Source organism: Phaethon lepturus, unplaced genomic scaffold, assembly GCF_000687285.1.
Source record: "Phaethon lepturus isolate BGI_N335 unplaced genomic scaffold, ASM68728v1 scaffold26024, whole genome shotgun sequence".
Taxonomy (NCBI): Eukaryota; Metazoa; Chordata; class Aves; order Phaethontiformes; family Phaethontidae; genus Phaethon; species Phaethon lepturus.
In genome coordinates, this window is record NW_010535859.1 from 13,940 (window position 1) to 39,609 (window position 25,670).

Here is a 25,670-nt window from a genome sequence, read left to right on the forward strand (position 1 = left end):
AAACAGCATTTCCATCACTTTTGTTCTACCATCATGCCCCCAAACTTAGCCACTTAGCTACTATGATTTTGAATTATATTTTGCTGTAATGGCTTGCTAGTGAGTCTTCCACAGCAAATGAATTATGCCTACTCACTTACCTTTCAGCTGTGCAAATTTACCAATTATATTGCTTTTTACAAAAGTTAGTCCTCTCTTCCCCATCTCCCATTCCCAAGATTCCTTAGATTTTTCCTTTCTCCCTGATCAAGGATAGGTTAAAAGTTAGATTCTCTATCAGTACCATTTTAAAGGTGTGAGTGTAAAGAAAAATTCTCAATTTATTGCAATTAAATTCACAAAATATCCAAGTCAAAGAAGTTACTCTGAAGTAGCACTGGAGAGCACTGGCACCAACTGAACAGGGAATATCAACACGTGCTGACAAATCTTAGATAGCTACAGTGGGCTCGTCATCAGAAATGAGGATAAGCACATGGCCCCTTAACGTTTAAGTGAATTGGTGGTGCTGTATAAATATCTCTTATCAAAACAAGATTGCTAGCATTCTCTTCTACGTGGGAGAGTTCATTTTCATAATCAGATGTAAAACTGTAGAGGAAGACTCTGCAAGTTAAGCTGAACTGTATGAGCTCAAAATAGGACTTAAAAATTAATTACATTCCATAAAGCACAGCAAATCTTGGGCCCTCCATTCAAACCTTTCATCTTTTTATTGCCCCCCACATCATAGCTCTGGGCTTTAAACTTCAGCTCCTTAACTTTACCAGTGATTTTGCCACACACAATTGACTTCTCAGTTGAGACGTTCTTAATAACACCATTAATTTTTTTTTTCTCTTTCCATTCCAAGATGTAAAAATCTGGTCTCAAAAACCTTTGAAAGTAACTCTTAATTCTGTATTTTTTCTTTCTCTGTTTTTCAGTAATAAAAAAGAAACAATTTCAAAAAACCCAAAAAATAAGTCTAAGCTGCTGCTTTTGCTGGAAGGCTAAGAAAAACCTATGCAGTTAATTGATGAAAACATTCAAATGTGCTGATTTCCTTCACCTTATTAATTACAACTGGAACAAAATTTTCAAACTTGTTGGACTGCTGGAGTAAACTTTAAAAGCAACTAACTGATTTAGAAGTTTATATCTTTCAATAGGACAAAGTCTTCTCCCAGGTAAAGTAAAGAATAGTTACATGCCTGTACGAAGTCTTATTTCCAGAAGAGGCTACTAGTGCTCCCACTGAAGTTTACACGTGTGGCAGTGTGCTCAGCTCCTCTGAAGCTGAGGACTTATATAAGTTTGCTTTGCTTTGCCTTTTTTTTTTTTTAATTACTAAATCATTTTTAAAACCTGCACCACTGAAGACAGATTTCATTAGTAATAATGAAATAGAATATTTAGAATGGGTTTATATAGTCCAAAAAGCCATATACTAAACAAAAATACTTTATATATTAACCCTTTGTACTTGCAGAAAAGAATTAAAGTAACTGAATCAATGATAACCACCGTCAGAGAGGAAAGGTCAATGTGATGTTGAACTAACTTGCTTTTAACATATTTTGGTCAGTCAGCACAAATAATTTTGAAACTGTGCTTTTAGATAGATTTGTTTGCTTCCGTCTTAGAAGATGGTGACCTCCAGGACCACAAGATTTATGTCCCCTGAATGCCAGCCAGATTCCTGTATCCTGTTTATTATTTAATGTGCTCTGTAAAATAAGCACAATTCAAATGCCTTGCCACTCAATCAGGAATCAAGCCCAAGCCCACTAGACAGAATTTAGATATGTGTTTTATCCCATGATTATTTAATGATCCTGAAACAGAACCAATGAAACCTTCTTCTGTATGAATGCCTCAGCCACTCTGGTTATCATGCAGGAAAAGAGGAGAGCCTCTCTCTCACAGCAAATTGGATCGATAGCGAATGCTGCAATTTAGAGGGAATTTAAATCCTTTTTGTAGAGAAAGAAGTTAAACCTGGATGTCTGTCTGCCTGGGTGATGCTTTAACTCACACATTATCCTACCACCTCTTGTCCTGATTGTTAAATGTCTCCTGCTGTCTCTCGGATGAAAAAGTTTCTGGTCTCTCACACTACAAGATCACAAATGGACAGAAAGACATCCCTGCAGGAAGAACTGGGTTTGGAACATACCCATGTACGGCTTAGGTCTCATCAGCAATCACCAAGAGTTCGGATGGCTCCCTGCTCCACTCCTCATGGGCTGCACAGTGAGCCTGGGGGACAAATCCAGCCTCCCACTGTCCAGGATTTTGTCTCCGAGCCAGCCACTGCAATCTTAACAGTTTTTCCTTAAAGCTGCTTCTCCCACCATGTGACTGCATGAAATTCAAGTTTCCAGTAAATCACAGGCAGGCTTTTTCCAGGAGCCACTACTCCCCTGGGTATGTCAGTAGTACGGGTGAGATAAATAAGGTCAAAATTCAGCAGAAGAAAATAAGGAAATCTCAGCAAAAACTGCACAATTTTCCATATGATCTGATGACACTACAAAATCTCTGATACTTAGCAAGTTTAAACTACACAGTCTCACCCTATTGATCCAAGCTTTTATTTTGACTTCTTTCTCATTCTCTCTCCCTAGTCACTATTCACTTTCTTTGTATCACTGGCTGTAACCTGTGGATCTGTGGAGAAGTGAGCAACCCAATGCTCTTTTTCTGCACTGCAGACTATCAGCAGCTCCAGCTTGCAGACTCAGTTACAGTGGAACTAAGCTCGTATGACAAATAGGATCAAATTAAAAAAAAAAAAAGTCTTTTTTACTTGTTGATTTTTTACTTCCTTTTCTGCTTCTATTTTTATTTTCTGTGCTCTGCTTTCAAGTTCATTTCTTTCCTGCTTTATGTGCATTTTCTCATCTTCCCTCCAAATTTACATTTACTTCCCTTCTCCGCCCTCTTCTCACATTCACATCTACTTACAGAAGCATTACAATATCACAGTATTGTTAAACTACAGAACTAGAAGTACAGTCTGGCTCCAGCTAACCTTGGTCCTTGCAAAACCAGTTTACTTCCTGCAAACTACAACAATTGGAGATGCAGAAAGCATTCAAGGACATCTCTGCAAGCCCCTCCTATGGTTTAACTGGACAGAGGTTCAGTTCCCATGAATACAGCACTAGCCTGTGCCTGCAGAGACAGCTACAGTACATGGCGGTTCTTGATATCTTACGGAATAGAATGAATACTGGAATATGGGATTAATCTTCTTTCTGTATGAATAGAGGAGGGAGACATCCTCCTGCAGAGTTTGGTTGGGGTTTTTTTGCATCAAACAATTTGTTCTTTAAACCACATGAAACTGAAGCAAATTAAGCTCACATATATGATGCTGTAGCTGTACTTGAGTTTATGCTCAAGTTCCTGGAGCCAGCTGCACCCACATTGCCTAGAGGGGTAGGACTTTCCTGTGAACCTGGCTATCCCCATGCCTCAGTCACTCCTCCTGGAGAGCCCTGGTTACACCCAACTTAGACAAAGTGATATCTAACATGTAGGCAGCATGGATTATCTGGGAATTCCGGCTCAAAGCAAGCTAAAAAATAAAGTCTAGATGAACAAGTGGCCCAATACCATTCTAGAAAAATGAATCCCCATTGTATACATAGAGATTTGTGAAGGCTTGCAACTACCTCTCAGTACTTAGCAAAGTAAGTTATTAGCCCATAGACAACAGACATCTTTGAAAGAAGGATGTTTTTCTTTTAGTTCTCCTTGTTTAGTATTGTTCAGAATATGCCCAAGACTGTACCTAAACTGCTGAGAAGCTGTGATGGAAATGTCACAAAATGGTTTACAGGAGATTCCTGAGGTTTCCAGCTTCATCCAGGAAAAGAACAAGACTGACTTTTCTCACATAAATGTAAGACTGGCCTTCAATTAAACCAAGATATGCAAAATCCACAAAAAGCCCAGAAACAAAACAGGTTAAAGAAAAGCTGATAAAATTTTAGAAAAATCCCTTTCCCAGCATTTTTCTCCTACATATGCTTTATCTGCCCCACACTCAAACTACTACCATATGAGGAAGAGCACTCTTCTGCCCCAGTGTCTTTCTCCTAGTAGTTACAAAGTGATTTACATGAATTAAGCTTCACTATATGCCTGTAAGATAAAACAGTGTAACAAGGCAAGATACAGGACAGACGGACAAGTGAAATCAATTGCTAAAAGGCGTATTAGAAAAGACTGAGTCAAAAAGTAGGTTTTGGGATCCCTGGTTCTCAGTTCCTAGTTGCACCACCTGGCTGCTCTTACTATTTTGTAATGTCAGTGAAATTTATAACTATTTTGAAGATTTCCGCACATCACTGATGGCAATGATATTTTAAATCTCTCCATTATAGGACTAAAAAACTATCTTTTTATTTTTCATGCTAGCAGATCTCTCAAAAGTCCAAAAGTGCCTCATGTACTGTTCAAATTTAGCACAATTTTCTTCTCTGAAAATCTAGCACCCAGCTTGTGTGCTGTACCACAGCTGTTCCAGCAGAGCATTAACACCCCCAAGCAGAACACATTTAATGCCTCTTTACAAATAAGAATGCAGCATCAAAACAGGACAAGAGTTGCAGAATTGTAACTCAGAAAATTCAGAATGTTTCTGAATTACAGAAACAACTTTCATTTGTGAGTCTTGGGGGGGTCTCAACTTCAGATCAAGTGCAATTCTGTGGCAATTTTTAGGATTTTATGCACAAAATGAAGAGGAAAACCTTTGCAGGGAAACTGCTGCGTCTGGAAAGCTTTTTGAGAACGTAGGTCACTGTGCGCCATGACGCCTGGCACTTTCATGGCCATCCTTCCACTGTCTCACAAGATGCTACCCTGTCTCTTCTCCGCAACATTTCTGCAATTACAACCCCACAGCTCTGCAGTCACACATCTTGCATGTGGCATAGGGTTGGGTCACAGTCCTGAAAAGACTTACTGAAGCCTCAATGAAGTGCACTGAATTTACTTACACATTTAAAAAATGTTGTAATTTGTTAATATATTGTTTTCTGGCTCAGATTTTCACTTCATGTGAGCATCATGGTAATTTTTAAAGGCTAACAAAATGGGTCTTAGCCTTTGGGATGACTTATGTCTGGTGCAACAAAATGAGGGATCAACTTATTTAGTTACTTCTTACCTTGTCAATACCACTGCAACTCAACCATTTAGAAAGGAGACAAATTTGTTAAAAAAGTTAAATTAAAGGTCCATCAAATGAAATTGCAGCTATTAATAATATTAAAAATAATGTCTTCTACTATCAAAAAAGCCATCATAAGCAGCACCAGCTTTTACTTAAAGAGTTTACAGATTTTAGGAATTAACAGAGTAAAACCTACTCTGGCACAGTGTCCTGGTTTCAGCTGGACACACAGCTTCACAACTGCATGCAGATAGAGACATTATTTCCCCCTTTAATGTCAGAAGCAAATGGTAGTAGTATTGGCAGTGGTGACAAACACCCAAATTTAGGTCAGGGGATTAAATAGCTGCAAGGACAGTTGTCAGTTCACACTATAGTTATGCTTCTCTAAAAAGGCACAGCTGTTGGTTGACATGAATTTTGATGTTACACAGATATGTGTCTAAACCAGCTGACTCCAGATCATCACAGAAAAATTATTTCCTAAGCAATTTCTTTATGAGAAGACAGTAGGAAGACAAACAGCAGCAATTTGTAGATTTATGTTCTTGACTCATGGATTTTGACACAAAGTTTGGGGAGGGGGGGTTGGTTTTTTTGTTGTCGTTGTTGAGCAAGTGGGTGATAATACAAGATGACAGGAACAGCATGTGTTCTTAACCAACTTGCTGTTTCAAAACAATGCTGGGAAGTTGCTGACATACCAATATGTATCACTTGTATGGCAAAACTGCTGAAAGTAACTCAGAGCGCACATTCATCTACAGTTTTAGATCTGCTCATGTGGTTCCTTAGGGAAAGCGCCTGGCTCCAGACTGCAGGCTTCCTCCAAGGGCAGTGAACACTGAACCATCCTGATGCAGCTCACAGCCCTGGGTTTCTCCTGTGCACCCAGTGTCCTGCCTTTCCACCCAGAGTGACTCTTGCTTAATGCATTTACTGAGGCAGAAGACACTGAAGAGCTGTTAATCTCAGTAGCATAGGGAAGCACAGATTGGAGTTCATGGCTGCACCTGGGATGTGGCTGATGTGGTCATAAGAGAGGTAATTCAGAACAGATGTGCAAGCAAGAACTTTCAAACAGAAGAGGAGCAGAAAAGGTGCTTTCTATAACTAATACTAATGAGAAGTGAAAACTTCTGTCTTTTACTCAATGCTTTTTCATTAAAAACAGAATATGCTGGCCTTCCCCGACATCAAAAGTTCTTACAACTTTCCATAGTGAGCAAATCTATATTTTAATTTGCTTCTGATGATATTGGTGATTTACGGATGGATGATCCTAAATGCAATTTGCAATAATCTGAAAAAGAAAGGGATATGGCTGCAAAGCACTGCAGGGTCACGGTAGGAGAGATACAGCCCATCATCACCCCTTCCTTTGTAAGGGCTGAATCCTATATAATCCCTGATAAGGCTCATTTATTTCTTCACTACAGGTCTTTGCATTTGAAAGAATGTTAAGACAACCTTAGGTGCTTTCTGGGAATAAAGATTTACTTGAATACACTTTTCAATCAAGGATACTCTAAAGGAAGTCCTAAATGCAGTTATCAAATACATGTAAAACATTCAGGGAAATGGAAAGTATTTTTCAGTCAATTTACTTGGAAAATCCAAGTCAAACTTTAGAAATACCAAAGAACTTCAGAGAGAAGCTAACTGCTTTCAACTTCCTACAGGAAATTTTTGCTGTGTGACATGCTCAACAATGACCATTTAGATGAAGTTATTAAACCCACTACGAGTTTAATGTGCATGTTACTAAGTAGGCAATTAACAATCACTGTTCTAAGCTCAGTAAAGGTCTCTGCTGAGTGTGCATCTATCATTAAAAAAAGGTCAGCTATCAAGAGTAACTGGTTTCACAGACACTTTCAATTCATGCAAGTGTGGGAGACACGGCGCTCTCATCGTGCTGATGATCACCACCACTAGTTTGGTTGCACTAGCCTAAAAATGAGCAAGACCCTACAGCAATTTGGATTCAGGACCTGATCCAGTCAAAAATTAACCCAGCAGAAAAAAAAAGGGGCACATGGGTGAGAAATTAATTTCCAGTAAGGAGACTCTCCTTTTGGTCTACCATGGGCAACTGGGATTGGAAATTACAAAATATCTTATTTTGGTATCAGGCAGACTTTGTCAGCTTAAGACAGCAATATCCCAAAATATTATTCTGCATCTCATTCCTTGCAGATACTAATAAAAAAAACATTATAACTCCCTTACGGTAACTAAATGATGGAGCTTCATTTGGAATAGAAAGTACCAGACTGATCACCGCCTATGAAAGCTGACATTGCACTAGAAGTTTTGGAGAAGGTGACAAAGATTATTGACATGTGGAAAGCATTTCTAAATATAAACACTTAAAAGAGTGGTATTTTTGTGATTTTTTTTTTCCATTTAGAAAAAAGATATGAGTAAGACAAAATTGCACACAATGATTAGCAGAAGAATGATAGATGACAAACTTTTAGTCTTCCTGCATCATAATTCAAAAACAAGCGGACAAAAAGGAGAAGTATTTTAAACAAATCAAAGGAAATACTTTTTACAAAGTGTCTAACTAAACTATGCAACCCTTTTCCACAGGAAGTAATTTAGGACAGCACTTTAGAAGGAGTCTTGAAATGAATGGACATTTAGACTTGTGACTAATGCCAGTGATTTGGAAGAGAGACTAAGTCTCATGCCTGTAGACTTACATTTAAGCAATCTATATCAGATATCAAAAAAAGCTCAACACTGTAGAAGCAGCTGTTCCTAAATCTGTCTTCAGGGGTCTTTCTTACATCCTCCTGTGAAATTTTGGTTGCTGCTTATCGCCAAAGACCAGTGTACTGAACTGTTTGAATATTTTTCATTTGATCTTGTATGGGAATTACATTGCTTCTTACAAAACAAGCAATGGTATCTCGTGGAAGACTCTCATGCATAGTTACAGAAAAATTTAGGTGGGGGTGACCACAGGAGACCATCAAGTCCAATGTCCCGCTCAAAGCAAGGCTAACTTTACAGTTAGATAAGGTTGATCAGAGTCTTTTCCAGCTGAAATGCAAAAATCTTCAAGTACAGAGGTTCTACAGCTGCTGAGCAATGTGTTTTGAGTGCTGAACTATACTCACCATGAATCTGTTGCTCACATAAAATTGGAACTTCCCTTGTCACACCTTTTTGACTGTATCCCCTTATCTTTTTATTGTACACCTCTGAGAAGAGACTGGCTATGTTCTCTCTAACCCCTGCTAAGTGGATGGATATTGAAAGACTACAACCAGTCCAGAAATACACTTCATCCTTCTAAGATGTGGTTTTTATCTGGCAACAGTATTTAGACATATTTGCAGATTACAAATCTCAAATTGCGAAACAGATTAAATGGAATGGAAAAGTAGACCTACATTAGCCACAAAATTTTTCATACTTTGCCTTTTAAACCTGCCACCAGTATATTTTCAAAAAAGTCTATGCTTTTAATTCAATCTAATTGTGACCTCTTTAAAGTTTGGAAATCAAATTTTCAAGAAGTAAATTGATCAATCATATTATATGAAATTTAAGGTGCTTCATTGTACAACTTGTGTGTGGGCCATAATCTCAGGGTGACCTAGAAGGTGCACTGTACTACATTCCTTTATCTAGGCTGCAGAGTTCTGTCTCTTTCCATAAAATACCAGGAGCCTGAGGATGGCTCTTTTAAGACACTCAAAAACCATGCTTTCAAGATGTCTATGCTTGACAGTTCAAATGCAGGAAAGGTACAACTAAAAAGAGGTATTCGTCTTTTAAGTACAGGCAGGGATGTTAATCTTGTGGTTCAGAACTGACAGTTTTTCTTTTCAAGTGTCATAGACTTGAGCTCTGATTACATACTCTTCACAGGCTCCAACAAAAGAAACTCTTGTCTCATCTGTGCTTCATGTTATTGGTCTATTGTTTCACATATTAATTTTGATAAATCATACAAAATGCTACCTTGAAACTAAGTTTTTGTCATTAACCGTGGAAACAATACCTACATAAACAATCTTTTATAAAATTATGAGAGATTTTTAAAATGTTCTACTAATTCAGTAAGGTTCCAAGCATTCCCTTCTTATCTGTTTTATTCTACTCTCTACCCTGTTTTATTATTACTCTTATTTTACAGTTTAGAACATTTAACAATATATCAGACATTCTCCTTTAACACTCTCTAGTCAAGATTTCTACATGCCAAAAACATTAGACTCTCTTAGAATCCAAATAACCTACATCAAAATTTTTCCCAGAGTTGTTGTGAAAAGCACAGTGAAGGCTTTCATTTTGTTTGCAATGAACAAGAGAAGGTGTGGTGGCTAGTCTTACTCCTGGCAGCCCTGGACCTGCCACAGCTGTCCTCTGCTTCATTTTATACTCCACAAAAGGAACAGGATAGCACAGCATAACAGTAAAAAAAAAGACGCCAAACAATCCCTCTGCAACAAACCCAACGGGACTCTTCTGCAATCCTTCAACGAATCAAAAAACCAAAACTTCCCTCACTCAAAACTGTCCTCCTTTACCTTGATTTCAGTTCCTTGGAAGGGCCCAGGTCTCACAAAGGAGCAATATTCTAAATTGCTGTATACCTTCTGGACAAGAAATCATTTTAACTTTGCCAGGTGAAAAGAAATTTTGTGAACTGACATAACATTCTAAGCAGTCCAAAAAGTGACCAGGTGAGGGTTTTAAAGATAAGCATTAATTTAATGTGATTGCAACACTCTTCCAATAAAATGACCTCAGTTTTTATTTCAAAGAGATACAGCACGAAAACACCGATTTTGAAAAAAGTTTTTAACATTCTACTGTTTCAAATATAAACTTTTAATAAAAATAATGTCACATCAGTAGTATGACTACCCTCCTCAAAAATAAAAAATCAGGTTTTCTTTCCAATCCTAATTCTATAGAAAACTGCTGAGCTAATTTTTAAAATAATCATGCAATTTGCTTACATTTGTTTTAAAAAATAATAATTTGAATGTTAAATATCTAAATGAGAGTTCTTCAAATGAGAAAGTAATCGATTACTTGTACTGTGTTAAATACAGTAATTGTCAATACAGATTATATGCAGAATTACTCCTTAACAGATTTTGCACATTCAGCCCTCCAGCTATGCTTTATGGGATCTCTGCCAAATCCCTCGCTCCTGCTGCTGACAGCTTGTGGCAATGCTGTGCAGAGTTCTTCACACTACATTCTCTTGTGTTCCAGACATTATCTAGAAATCTAGCTAGCTCAGTGTTGAAAGATTGCTTAAGCTTTATCCTGCTTTCTTCCATTTTGAAAAGAAGACAAACCAAAAGAGTCTAAACCAGAAACTTCAAAAGCTCCCAGTCATACCACAACAAGATATTGAACTCAGCAAAGTGGTACTTCATTCTTTGCAAACAAAGATCTTGTACATGCTATGAATTTACATAATTTCAAGTGACAAAACAAACAGAAAACAAATCCATTGCAAGTTACTAAATGCAGTGAAGCAAACTCTAACTCAGGAAACTCCTGAGTTTCAAAACTGTTGGCAGCTGGGAGTGCATTTGGAGAATATATTACAATACTTTTTGCTTTTACAGCATTTTTTAGGCATTAACTTTTACCTACAGCTGGTTAAAAACTTGGTCTGACCTAATGTGGTCATTTTTATGCTCTACATCATAGTGAGCCTCATTTCCCTTTCACTAGGTCTTTCTACAATTATCTTGTTACTTAGTTACCTGGATCTTGTTCCAAAATTCTGTGTGAGCGCTCATAAAAAGACTGCAGAAACTTTGCAGGTCAGTCAGCATTAATCTCACCCAGTAGTTACCTCGACTTCCCTATTCAATCAAGCCCAAGAGTAAACCGGTGACTTGATCATAACTCAAATCTACTCACCTGTCTCTCACTTCTGCAACAAGAGGGCTTTGCTAGCAAAAAGCACAACAGCTTTTAGGAGGTGCATTTTCATGTCCAAAGAAGTGCAGATCTTGGAGGTTTATACAGCCCCACTCTATTGAGTTAACAGTGAGCTAGACACAGGAAAGAAAAAAGAATAATCATACATGTGGACTACTAGCAACTGCTTGCTACTACAGATACTTGCTAGAAAACAGGGAACAAGGCAAAGAAGAATTAAGTTCAATAAGTTTATAGATTTAATAAACAGAGTATTTCAGTACATTTATGTTTTGAACACTGAATTTTCAGCCTGTGAATTTACCTGTAGATATGGAAATAAATTATACTGTATCCTGTATGTTTCTTTGGCTGCTTCTACAGATATACCACTTTTTTGGCTGGCAGACAACGCAAGTAGAGCACTATTCTGCCATGTTCTTACTTTTTAGTTCAACTCAGACAACTTGGGAAGAGTGCTTTATGCCAACATTGTCGCAATTGCTCAAAAGAAGTGATGTTCTTTAATCAATACAAACAAAATTTTGCTATCTGTTCCACCCCTGCTCTGTTATCAGCACCAAGGCCATTTGTGACTACGAGCTAGAACAAAAGACTCAACAACAATGTGGTGCTGAAATTACATTTTGTACGTGAGAAGGAATTTTTCTTTCCTTTTTCCCAGTGCTTATCTACAAAAAATAAATTATCTCCCTAAAATGTTTATTTCAGTATGCTTTTCAGATAAGAGTGCCTACTGTTACGATGCTTGTATATATATGGAGGGACAAAATGTTGCTCCTATGAGTAGGGAATGAACAGGGAATCAATAGAATTAGAAAGAACAGAAATCAATAGAAACAATAGCGGATACATTTTTGGTGTAATTTTAAAAACTGTGGGCAGTCATGTTTTAACTCTATTTTATATGTATTTCTGATGTTGAAACAAGCAAATGAATGCACCATTTGTGGTAAGATTTTGTTGCTTAAACCAAAGCAACAAAATTTTTTTAACTAATTAGCTGGAGGTCAAGATACAATGCCAGTAAATACCCCAACCCCATTTTCTGAAGTTGTCTCTTCAGCTGCATGTTAGAAGTAGCACTAAAGGACCTAGCACTGTTTTTTTACATGCACACAAAGTGCATGGGAATGTAAAAAGTTAATCCACCAGGTTTGACTAGCCAAAGCAAAGAGGGTCTGTGGCTCAACCAGTAGCAGTGTCTCAAAAGTTACATCACTCTTAAAACTGATAGTCTCCATCACTGCAAGTCTGTAAGCCCTTAGTAAATATGAAAGAACAACATAAAATATAACGGTCTAAAATAGATGGGAGTGTTCAAGACATGACATCTGTGTTGGGAACATGGATTCACTCATTCATGGCACCATTTCTTTCAACTGTTGAGAACAGATATCCCATATCTGCATCTCATTCAAAGGAAAGGTACAATATTCAAGACCAAAAATCAACAGCATTAGGTCACAACATTCTGGTTTTTACAATTAAACACAGTGAAGAGCAGTTTCCTCATATGCTCTATTCTGTTGCAATTAACACAGACAGGTATAGCTTTCATTATTGCAATGAAAAAAAAAAGTCATTGTTGTCCTACTTCAAGTCACATAAGCACAGAGTCACAGACCCTGTGTCGCATCTATTTATAAGATATGTATTTGCCTTTTTAAAAAATAAATCTTCAGTTAGTCCTGGCACAAATCTTAGGATTTTAATGTCTAAATTTCTTCACATTCCAAAAACTAAAAGGTGCCCTTGTAAGCAAAAGTTTTCAACCAGTCAAAAAACTGTTCCTCTTGCTTAATTCACAACAAAATTTAAAGACAGCAGAATCGCCAAGAGGAACCAAGAACACAGTAAGCAAGGGGAACTTCACACCCCTGTATCTCACAGACATACATTTGACCATTCTGTGTTCTTCAACAGCATCAGAAGGACTCCACAGGTGGGAGGGGCAGAGGGACAGACAGGAGATTCCCTGCTTTGGTACCTGGTGGCTACCCAGGTACTCAGAACAATAGATTTTAACTACTAAGATGCCTGGTAGCTCACAGCAAAGCACATCACCCCAAAAAGTGTCCACATGCTATGTAATGAACATATTATATATATAATAATTTATATATTAAAAAATGTGAGGCTTAAAGGCTGTTGAGCTGCACAACAGACTGCAGAACAAGAGAGGTAGTTTCCTGATACAACTGCTTCTCTCATTTCTTTTTTAAATGTGAAATGGCCTTTAAACTGAGTATAGAGTAGTGTCAAAAACTGTCAGTTTTTGATTGATAAGCTGAACGGCCTGGGTAAAATTCAGACTGGTTGGTATGGCAAAGTTTTAAATAATGGGAAAAGCTGATACAGCGATTAAAGGATAGAAAACATAATTAGTGCCAGTCAGCATGGTTTTATGGAACGTAAGCATTATCAGACAAATTAGATTTAAGGTATTTTGACTCATGAGGCATTTGACTTTGTATCACATAGCTTTCTGTTTCAAAAAAGCATACTATGAACAGCTCTGAGGTACTGTATCCTACAAAGGACTGAGAAACCGTAATGGGAATAAGGAACTGACTTAGTCTTTATTCCCTGCAGTGATCCTCTGACAAAAAAAAAAAACGGAAAATGTAAAAAAGGCTGTTCATGGAAGCAGAGCTGCACAGAGTGGGAGTAAAGAAGCAAAATAACCTCTGGCACTGGCAGAAACAGCACTGGAGGATCATATACAAACCTTTTGCCACATGTTAAAGGGTATGTTGAAGTGCTGGAGAGGATTTAGAAAAGACTAAGGGTTATTTACCACTGTAGAAAATGCCTTATAGAGAAAGGTAGGCTCACAGCAGCTCAGTCTGTTTAGTTTATCAAAGAAATGAGATGTCTTGATTACAGGGTGCAATTATCTTGTGGGGAGAAAGGCATAAAAGGTCAGACAAATTGGACTAGGAAGTAGGCCATGAATATACAACAGAAAGGGCACAGCTAGTTATCAAGGACAATGGTATATTTTCCATTTGTGAGGAATTTCCAGTAAAAATCAGATTCCTTACAGGGGGACATGGTCTGCTCAGAGAAGTTACCTGGTCCAGCACAGCAGCAAGTCGATGAAGCTGAATGGCCTGCCGCAGCCAGAGACACCCGGTCATCGTTTGGCTTTAAACATCATGATCAGGCCCTGCTAGTCCCTGAAACCGCAGGGAGCCTCTCCCCGCAAACACAAGGCCTCCAGTATTATCTCCAGCAGATAGCAGCACCTCTGTCACGGGATATATTAACCGTTCCCTTCAGTATACCTACAGAATAGTTTGAAAAACATACCTTCTCCTGCTTGAGCTTTACATTTTAAGGAAGAGCATGTCCTGAGCTAGCTGTGGGGAGTGAGATTTTGCAATTACCTTTTAACATCCAGGCGGCTCATTTTAGCGTTAGCATTGCCCCGTGGTATCGCTGGGGTAAGCCCCTGCTCTGCGGAGGACGCCAGGGCAACTGGTGTGCTGGAGCACAGGCCCAGGCAGGGGAAAATGCAACTCCACCACCTGCGAGGTGACCTTGTAGAGAAAACCTGAGCAGACCTGTCACAGCCCTTTGCTCTACAGACCACTTCTGTGGTCATAAAGACAGGCCCTGTGGCAGGGACTCTTACCCAGACCTCCAGGCCGCACCGACCCCTTCTGAAAGCGCTTGCTGGGCTGGAGCTGCTGTTCATGGTTTTTTGCCAGGGCAGAGGCTGCCTATTTTGCTTGTTGAGAAACCGTGCCAGGAGAAACAATATTCCTTCTGTAATTTTCAATAAAAGGAGAGGTTAATTGACTGTGAACTTTTAACCTCCATAGGGCAAGATTCTGCCCGAATCATAAGTGTCCTGGAAAATACCGAGGATCAGGCAGTAGGGGAGGAGATCCCCTGGCAAGGTCCTTCGTGGTGATTTCACTGAGAGGAAGCTTGCTGCCCACACAAGAGCAGCCTCTCCTGAAATGAGCACTACAAGCTCTAGCTGTTCACTTAGTGCTTCTGGGTGAAAAACTGGCCCCGTGGAAATCACAGGCCAACTCCTGTTGACTTAAATGACTTAATACTTAATGGAGGGCAGACAAGTCACGTAGACATTGAAGTCCATATCTACACCACAAATACTGGTGAAACCAACAGCAGAGAGGACGCTGGGAACCCATGGAGGAATTTCCAGGAAAGATGACACAAGCATCAAAGTGTTGTTGCAAGATGACTCCTATTTCTCACCCACTCATCTTTCATCTTTTTATTCCTTCTACACGACTACAGGAGAGGGAAAAACAGCACAGGAACTGCTACACCCCTTCTCCAAGTAGGCCTGGCCCAAGACAGCTCAGAGAAGGCATAAGAAGGCAAGACATAACTTACTGGGTCTCACCAGTGATCCAGCTACCCCAGTATGTCTCCAGCACTGGGAGACACTATTTCAGGAGAGCATGCAAACCTGGCCACTTTCTGCAGTATATTCCCTGAGGATTGCTCAGCATCAATGGCCAATGGATTAAGGATGTTATAGACTACATTTCTGCCTATTCCCTTCAGTATTTCTTTATGGACCTTTAGTCTGTTATTTTTACCGTTCCCCTGTTGAGCCAATTGATACTGCTATCCTCTACAACCTTCTGTAGCAGCTTCCAGTAGTTCACCACTCACTGTGTAAAGAAGTACTTTCTATTATTTTCATTAAACTGCTCTCTCCTTAGTTTCTATGCCCTGCAGTTCTGACATTGCATGATTTAGCAAACAGCAGTTCTGCATCTGTTGTTTGCTACCAACTGCCTTCACAATTTGGAAAACACCAGTCTCATCCCCTCCTCCTTCAGAATTCTTTCTCCAAACTGGAAAGTCCCAGGCATTTTCATTTTTCCTGTTTTCTAGTCCTTCTTCTCTGTATCTTTTTTAACTATCCTTCTTGTAATACAGATACCAGAACTATACCCAGTAGACAAAATATGTGTGCAACAGTTTTGCACAGTGGAAAAATCATGCTTTTTGGTTTGTTCACAAGACAGCACTGAGACAGGCCTGACATTATTCTGAATAAATCTGCCTGGCACCACCTCCAAGAAATTTATGTCATGGGCCTGTCAAAGCTCTCCTCCTCCTCCATCTTCAATCTTTTCTTCACCCTCCTACTGCATGCTCACATTCCTCCAAGCCAAGTCCACACTTCTATCCCATTTTTCTGCTACACCCCCACTTTCCAAGCCTCCCTTTCCAACTGTAGATAAGCACAGGATCCTGCAGGCACTGATTTACTGTGCACAAAACACTGCCGAACATGCTATGAAAAAGATATGGGAGATCTGTACCACTGCCTCATCCTGCAGCTAGCTACCAAGAGACATCTGTGTTTGTATTGCTGTTGGGGGCAGTTGTTATCGTTTGTATAATAATGTAAAGAAACTTTTCACATATCCCTGCCTGATCTCGTGTGCGCAAGTTTGGGTGAGCCAAGCCCACCTGACTGTGCCTAACACAATGGATGAGGGCTGCTGAGACTAGATGCACTTCAACATAGAATAGGTTGGGTTGGAAGGGACCTGAACATCTCAGCCATGGTGCCTGCACCTCTCACAACCTTGCCTTCAGTGCTGAACATCAAGAACCAGATGAGTCAAAGCAGGACTGCTAGTCAGAAGGGATGTAAGGGAGAATACCATCAAACTCACCTCTCCTTCCCCCTCACCTTTGCCTCTGCACAGAAAGCCCACTATTTTCACAGCCATTTTGGTTGGAAAAAAGGCACTAACCAGGGTGAAGCATGCAGGCACTAGTTGCCTATTAAAAGGAAAGGTGTCAGGTAAGTGGTTTAGTTTTCCACAGGGAGCAGCTTGGGAAGGGCATTTCTTCAGGAAAAGCTCAACCACCATTGCTGAAGCTGCATAGATTTTCCCTCTCCCCCTTGCCTGTGCCTTTAGGTTGCTACCTGCTTTGCCTTTACAGCTAGGGCTTCCCCTGGCAATTGAATTAGCTAAGGATAATAGTTTTCACTGGTTCCTTCCACAGGAATGTGTGTTCTGACATAATCTTAATCAAGAAGCACTAGGGGGATCTAGTCAAAGAAACCTAGTGGTAGTTTTACTTTGCAGTGAAAAATGTGTAAAGCATATTTATCGGTAGCTTATATTCTAAATGAAGGGTCTGATTCGTCTCACCACAAAATAACGGAATTCTGACATTAATGATTCTCAAATCAAACCCTACAAAAACACCTCAGCTGTCCTAAAACTAACTAGACTACAATCCCAGACACTTTCTGAATATTTAAAATAACATGTTTAACAAATGAGCCTTGAAGTTAAGTTAATTAGAAATGCATAGCCCAGTGATTGTATAACTTCATTGAAGGTACAGAGTTTATGGCAATACAAGTGAAAAGAGAACATTTTCCAAACATTACCACAAGCAGACAAATTATATTAAAAACATTCACTCTGTAGAGTAATACAAAATAAAACATGATCATCTGATCAGCTCAAGTAATGCTGATTTATATCGTTGAATTAACAACATTTCTCTGTACAGTTGCAGCAAGACTGCAATTTTACAAACTGATATTCAGTTGAGCATATTTATAACACAAATTATACACTATGTACAAACCTAGTTCTTCAAGGAACTCTCTGTTCCGCATGCTTCAACACAGAAGTGATTTACCAATTTCTAGGACAGGATGCTAGCTTTCCCTTTAATTTAAATGCCAAAATACTTATCAAAACATGGGGAAAAAAAATCCATTTGCTATCACATGGCTGTGTTCTTAAGTCACTTGTTTGTTACCATATGTTATAGAAGAGTAGAACCAGTCACAATAAATAACATTGCTTATTATAAACTTAGGCTTATATTCACACTATCACACTTTCAGCCTAAGTGCTTTTACAAGACTGTAGGATCCATTTATCTTTGCTTTTCTTGACACGTAGATCAAAATTGCAACTACAGGTACTGCTATTGCTGTTACACAGGAGAATGCAATAATCAGTGGTATCATTTGATCTGGTTTTTCCAATCTTCCTGCAAATGGAGACAAAAGGAGAAAAAAGTTATGTAAAAACTGACTGAAACAGATACGTGTATATTACTGAAAAAGCAGTGTTATCAATGACCTTCATTTGGAACACTATTTCTGTTTTCATGCACAAAGCACATTTCAAAACATTTTCCTTATGCTTTTTTCTTTAATATGTCCATATTGCACACATTAATTCCTGGCCACTATCTTGGTCTTGAATTTGCTATGCAGGTTCAAACACATCTGATATCATCTACAATGATGAATACCATGGAGTTCATGAAGAATACAAGAATACCATGTATTTTATGCAGGAAACATCTGGGGACATTTCTACATCCTGGAAACAATGCTTCAGGAGAAGATCACGTTTAAAAATCCCGATTTTCAGATTTTTTTGTCAAACAGAACGTTCTCTGGATTAGTCTCACTGTTCATGCAAATGGACAGAAATGCAGCCAGGCTCTACCTTTTTCTGGCCCTATCCTTAAAGCTACTGCACCAACTCAGGTAAGAGAGACAATAACATCCACGCTAAAAGGAGGTTAAATACAGCTTACTCTCACCAACTGTTCTGTTATTTGGTTTGATTTTGGGTTTTTTTTAGGTTAACTGCAGTATTGTTGCACAAGGATCAGCCATGAACTAGTGCTCACCTCGACACAAAACTCATTAGAAAGGACAAACAAGGTAAGTTTAAGGCAATAGATCTACCTACCTACAACAGCTATCTCAATCACTTTGATGTTGTTTCCAACCTCATTGAAAACATCAAGCAAATATCTGCCTGTATCATTTTTGGTAACATTGTAGAGTATAAAGGTTCCATTCACTGATGGCAGAATAATTTCTTTCTCCTGATGAACTTTTTTCAGGACCATCTGTGATGGTGGGTTACTGTATGTGCTACATGTAATAGTGACATTTTCTCCTTCTTTAACATTTTCTGATGGATATACTAACACAGTAATATTTTGGGGAGGAACTGAAAAGAAAAGAAATGCAAGGTAGGATTTAGCAACGAACAGAAGGAAAACACTTGTAAAGTATCAGCAGCTTGTACACACACAGTACTAATCCAGTTTGTGGACTCACTATAATATTCAAGTACATAGCTTTAGACACTACTCTGTCACTAGCTATCCTTCACACACTGCAGTCATCAGCAGCTGACAAAGAACATTTTGTCAATTGATGGAGTATGTTGCATTTCTTTTACATGATATCAAGCCTTTTCTTCTTTTCTTATTTTAAATTCACTGTTTATTCATTTGAGTTCATGAAAGGACACAGACCAATGGACCCAGAGGTTGATGTCCTCTTTCAACAGATGAGAAATAGGAAAAAAGGCAAAGGAAGGAGTCCTAGAATAGTATTTTTTTCACTATGTTCCACAATTTTACATCCTGTTTTCAAAGGTGGAAGTGGAACTATGAAAAAATTTGAAGCAGCAATTATTTTGTGCATCTGCCATTTTGGACAGAAGTTTTCATTAGCACTAACATCCTAGCACTTATGACAAGAACCTGTGCAACTCATCTCAGTTGTTTGTTTGTTTAAAGACAATCCATTCTTAATAGAATTGAAGCTGCCATTCTGTCTAAAACAAATCCTAATGCTAACTCTGTACAATAATTTTAACTAGCCTTTGACATAAAGTACTATGTGCTGAGACTGTTCTCCCAGTTCATGAATGATATGCATTCCTATGTTCCTACGTCCTTCAGCTGAGCCCTGTCTATGCTATATTTGCCACATACTGTTTCAAGGGTTGTGATCCCATCATCTATTTTCTTTCACATGGTACTCTGAACGGATGTAACACCCACAGACATGCAAGAGGTGGTAACACTTTGTCCTTGTATCACTGCACTTGAACGAAAAACTGAAAGTGTATTTTTTTTTGTGCAGCTACAAAAATAGTAAAGAAAAAGGAAGAGAGATGGATTAGTTGCAGAAGCGATCCCTAAGAAATGCACTGTTGCCATGTAATAAACAGAAGCAGCAGGGCTAAAGCAGAAAGTCTGCTGAAAATTAAACTTTGCTATCATTGCATGTAGGTTGAGGAATCAGCATTTGGTATAGCTTAAATGTACCTTGCGCTAACAGGATACAGTCTTAACTTAAAGAAGAGCCAAGAGGCTATAATACAGTCCCTCCACAGAGGAGTTTCAGCATGTGCTTTCCCTTTGAATCTTCTGTATGCAAGTATCTGGATCCTCCACTGAGACCCATTTGGAAGAACATATAGGCACTGCATAACTTCTTTCCCTCATGCATACATTTGCCAATTGGAAGGAGTGATGGAAGCTCAGCTGAGGGCTTTGCATAAGCTATCTGTACTAAGGCAGATTTCACCCTTCACTGTTTAAAAATTACTAAATGACTTAATGACATTAGGGCCACCTTTTAACTCCACTGACATCAAAGACAGAATCCCCCCATCCTCCACAGAACGAGATCTGGACCTAAAGAACATAAAACAAAAAAAAATGTGTTCTGTCTTGTTCTACTAACCTTGAACAAGTAATTTCACAGCCTTTTCTTCTTTGCCAAATTGGTTATAAGCTTCACACTCGTAAAGCCCCAGATCTTGACTTCTTATGTTCTGTATAGTTAAAGTTGCACCTTTAAAAATTTTCTCATCCTCCCCAGTGGCCTTCTTTTTCTTCCAAGAGATCACTGGAGCTGGATTACCAGAACTAGTACATTTCATCATGACAGTTTCTCCTTCTTTAACAGCAGTAGCAGGGATAACAGAGATCATTGTATTCTTTGGTCCATCTGAAAGGAAGAATCCTGTAGTTAATCATAATTGGATTTTTTAGAGATGGGTCCAACATATCCTACTGGATGCTAGGTTGTCAGCCTCCCAAAGTTAGTTCCCTTTTCATTCTCAGAATAAGTAAAGCACACAGTATCAGAGCTAATCAAGTACTTCTAACCAAGAACGTTAAGAAAGTAGATCAGTTTCTCGCTCATTCAGATCCTGACTTAAGATTGCCATTACATTAAAGATTTCATGTCTTTGTTTTGCTCATCACCACTGCTCTTTTCTTATGAGAGGAGCAAAGGACTATGCTGATTTTTTTGTAACATTACACATACTTACATTCCACATTAAGTGTTATTTCACTTTTGCTTTTTCCAAACTTATTTTCCGCTACACATTCATAGTCTCCTCCATTTAGGAATGTCACAGATGGAAGAAGGAGAATTCTCCCCTCACTGTAAGGCCCCATGTCTGCACTGTCAGATTTTCTCCTTAAAATAATATTGGGAGGAGGGTTACTCTCAGCAGAACACCGTACGGAAACATTTTCTCCTTCTTGAACTGTTGTAGAAGGCTCGATGGAGAGTTCTGCGATGTTTGGAGCACCTGCATGACAAACGAAAAGGCTGTTATACTAATGCAAAAGTACTAAAGATGGAGAGGGTTTAAAGAAAACAGGAATTGCTTGTTCAAGGATCTGTTTATTTTAGTTTTGGTCCCAGGCTCCATCTGAGACTTTTGGCTCTGTTGAAACAGTAGTAAAAAATAATAATAACGCCCCAAATAGTTTTATTATTAAATGACTACTAAATTTACTACTAAAGAGTAAAACTATTAGTTCAAAGAAGGAGACTGTGATGTCCCTGTGAAATTGCTATGTACATTAGTATTTCAAGGAAATAACAGTGTCCCCCACACCACCACTCTCTCAGCTTCTTTTATCACTTTGAGTGTTCCATTACAGGAAATGTATAGAGGTATGCATGTACAATAGCATTACAGAGAGAATTAGCTGAAAATAAAGCATAGAAATGAAAAGCACAGCCCATGAAGAGCGGCAGTAAATTGAAAGCTAAATCCTGAATACAGAGCAAAGAAGTGTTATGGCATGCTCCAACCCAACAGGCAGCTGCCAGCTAGGTACTGGATAATACAAGTTAAATTCAAGCAGACTTGTACCTTGTATAACAATGTCCACAGTTGCTTTCTCTGTTTTATTAGTTACCAGATTAATCACTTCACATATGTACAGTCCTGAATCAGTGAAACGGGCATGGGGAATAGAAAGGACATTGTTTTCTATCAGATGCTGAATGCTTTCATCAGCCAGATGTTTTCTCCAAACTATCTGTGGTGGTGGATTACTCTCAGTCATACAAGTGAGTTTTAGAGGATCTCCTTCCATTGGCGAGTTGCCTGGAGACGCAGTAATGATAGTATTTTGTGGACCAACTGGAAGAGAAAAAAAGAGAGTTTAGGTGAGTAAGTTAATAAAGAATGACATGCACATCTTTAACACTAGCTTCTCTAGAGGTACATTTCACACAGTACCAAGTGAAAATGGATAATGTGTACTCCAGTAACACAGCAGAACAATTTTTCCAGACTTGATAAGACATTTAGCCCACAGCTTTGAAAGCTAAGCTAGACAAAATGTGTATAAATATGTTTTTTTTTTTTTACTCTTACATTTGTTTAGGGCTATAAACTTGGAACTGCTAAGCATACAATGGCAATTTTAAAAACAATTGTTTATCTGCATGCTGCCATTTTTCTTCTGGTCTTCACTTTCTGACTGAGCACCAGTGCCCAAGGTAAGAGAGTGAGAGAGGAGTTACTAAAGCATTGCCTAACTTCTGACATGAACAACAGAGGGTATTTAATGACTCAGTGACTGTTACTAAATACAACAGAATTCAGCTGAATACAATAGATTATCTACAAAAATAATATAGGTAAGAAGTGCAGATTAGAAATGATTTATAGCACACACTTTCTAAACCCATGCCATGAAACTTAACATTAAACAGTGTACTTGGTGTGAAAGCCCTAGAATAAAAATACTTACAGTTTGCATTCAGTTTCAGAGAAGTTACTCTTTCTTTGGGTTCAAAGTCCATATTAGCAATTGGTAACTTGGCCACACAGGTAATCTCTTTCCCAATATCTTCAGCCGTGGGATTAAATGAATATGTCACAATTTTGGTCTCTGTATTTGTGCACTCATCTTCATAAAAATTTTCCTCATGAAGAACATGTTCCTCTTTCTTTAGGAGTACTTCCAGGTGATCAGAAGGATACACATCAGGAATTTTACACACGACAGTGACTGGTTCTCCAGCAACTAAGGACAGGCTGATCTCAATGATAGGATCACTGGGGAAAGCTGAAAGAATTAAATTAATTTCTTTATCTAGCAGAGACGAGCTCTAGGTTCAACGTAAGAGCAATAATCAGACATCAAACATCTTGAGTTTAGAGGCATTCAGAACATGATGTTATATCAATGTTATTACAAGACATATCTTGATATGAAGACATACAGGTCTTTTATAAGCAGTTCATACACTAACAGGAATTATATTTGTACAATTGTTGAAATATGATCACAAATGATCTAATAAGAACCAGCAAGGCACCTAGGTAGTGATACAGCTGCCTAAATATAGGCATCCAGAGCAATCCATACACTGGTGGTATCCTGTTTTCTGTGCTGGTAGATTTAGACATCTGAATCATTCCCCTGCAAACTGCAAAGTCTTTGATTAGGTGCTGTACACTTGCAGGTTTCCCAGATACATCCATCTCAACCGCATTGCTGTTTGTTTTTATTTTTCCAACTCTATGAATGTTTTAAGGAGTCTATGTTTTGGCTTTCAAGTATTACCAAGAATAAGAATAAATAAGACCAGTACATACTACCTTTGGTGCAGAAAGCTAAGCAGAAAGGGGCTGAGAAAGAGTCCTGAACAGACAGATAGAGGAATCTTACAAGGAAACATACATTGAGCTATAGCAGACTCTTTATCATAGCATTATCAGTTAACTACTAACCGTGATATCAAAAAACAATTATTGATTTTTTATGAATGTGTACTACTTAAAGAGAATTTTACATTTTTACTTACAGTAAAGTTCAACTTTGATACTCTTCTCTTTTTTCTCTTTCTCACCACAGAAGACAGTACACAGATAATCATGAGAATTCACAACGCTAACTGGATTCATAGTCAAGGTAGAGTATGTCCTATGATTGCTCACTGTTCCTCCAAGGGGGTTGTCCATCTGGGTTCTCCAGGAAAAACTTGGTGATGCACAGCCAGTAGTATTGCACGTGAGTATGAGTGTTTCTCCAATCTGTGCAACAATTCTGTTAGCAGGTATAATGTCCATTTCAAAAGCTTTAACTACAATAAGGAGAATATACATAAACTCAGCAGTATTCTCAACATTTATTTTCCCATTTCTTCTCATGCTCTACTGTGACATGAAGTCATTACTTCGCAAGTTTTGTTTAACCTCCACACAACCATAAAGTAATAAAGCTTATGCAGTGATTTACATCTCCAAAACGCACCATAAACATTGCTATCTTTGTCAAAGATAATACAGACTCAGATGACTCTAACAGACAGTTCTCATGTATGAAATGGCATAAACTCAATGCTGTCAGTGCAAATGAATGCATCGGCACAATATAACTTTTTTGTCAGATGGGTCTCGTTCTAAAACTTTGTAACATTTGAGAAGAGGGGTGGTAAGAAAGATAGCAAGGACAACTGCAGAATCACTTTCAACAGGACATTTTAGTACTAAACTTGACTGATACTTTCAGGGATGACAGTAAAAATCAAACAGGCAGTGATTTACGGCAGTTGTCTCCTAGACCGTCTTTTAGCAAACTCAACAAGAAAATTACTGTGTCGTTCCAGAGCACTGCAAAAGCGCAAAGTAAATGTCAAAAAAAAGCTTCCTGACATTTTGACAAAACTACTTAATCGGCAGTTGTATTCACTGAAATGTAAAAGCAACTGGAACAAAGGGAAATAAAGACCAAACAGCAAATTGTAGGTCAGTTTACACTTAACAAAAATAAAAACAAATAAAGTAAACCACCACCCCCACCAACTTACCAGTCATTAACACATGCAAAATTATTAGCACGGCTTGGCTTGTTCTTCCCATCTGTTTTAACATTTGTAATTGCTGTTACTAGGTAAAGAAAGTAAATTCAAAAGCTCTACTTTCTATTTTCTGTGAAGAAGCACAGTGAGATCCTGCTGCTCTGCAACAGTTTATCGGAACAGAGCCAGTGTGCTCTTTATAAAGGCTCTCCTCGTGGTGGAGGGGGAAATCCCTGGACGGGGAAATCCAGAGCCGGGAGGAAGGGAGCCACGCCGGGCTGTGCCGGGGGGCTCAGCGCCCTCTGCTGCCTTTTTTAAATACAGAATTTTAAACTCAGGAAAAAAATAATTACTAAGACTCGTAACACAGTGACCACAGACTTAAAAAACCCCAGATCTCACCCTGCAAACAACTGATAAAATGAAAGAATGTCGGTAATTCCAAGTAACTGAGTGGCACTATATCTCAGAAAAGTTATTCGAGTTTGCTTTTAGTGCAAATATTTTCGTAGGGCTGTGCCTTAAGAATACTTCCAACAATACTCGATTCTGTAAATAACCTTACCTAACTCAGTATTCCCTTTGAAAACTCTGCTACCAGTTTCAGAGGTGATGTTACTCATGGTCCTAAGTATTTTTGATCCC

General features: G+C 38.6%; 1 protein-coding gene across 1 annotated transcript; it reads right to left on the bottom strand.

Moving 5' to 3' along the window:
- Positions 1–17,684: 17,684 nt before the first annotated feature.
- Positions 17,685–25,193, bottom strand: VCAM1 (vascular cell adhesion molecule 1). Its single transcript, XM_010285997.1, has 7 exons — positions 25,035–25,193; positions 24,030–24,308; positions 22,970–23,287; positions 22,081–22,353; positions 21,241–21,507; positions 20,646–20,912; positions 17,685–18,130 (listed from the first exon to the last, which is right to left on the bottom strand). Exons 1-7 carry the CDS (start codon positions 25,096–25,098, stop codon positions 17,970–17,972), a joined length of 1,629 nt encoding a protein of 542 aa, XP_010284299.1. The 5' UTR covers positions 25,099–25,193; the 3' UTR covers positions 17,685–17,969.
- Between the last annotated feature and the right edge of the window lie 477 nt (positions 25,194–25,670).

What these genes read in the sequence shown, in the direction of transcription:
- VCAM1 (XM_010285997.1), bottom strand. Translation starts at nt 25,098, where the DNA reads ATGTTAAAACAGATGGGAAGAACAAGCCAAGCCGTGCTAATAATTTTG. An exon ending in TATCAAAGTTGAACTTTACT is followed by an intron (nt 23,288 to 24,029) that starts GTAAGTAAAAAT and finishes TAATTCTTTCAG; the next exon opens with CTTTCCCCAGTGATCCTATC. An exon ending in TGTGAAATTACTTGTTCAAG is followed by an intron (nt 18,131 to 20,645) that starts GTTAGTAGAACA and finishes CTCCATTTGCAG; the next exon opens with GAAGATTGGAAAAACCAGAT.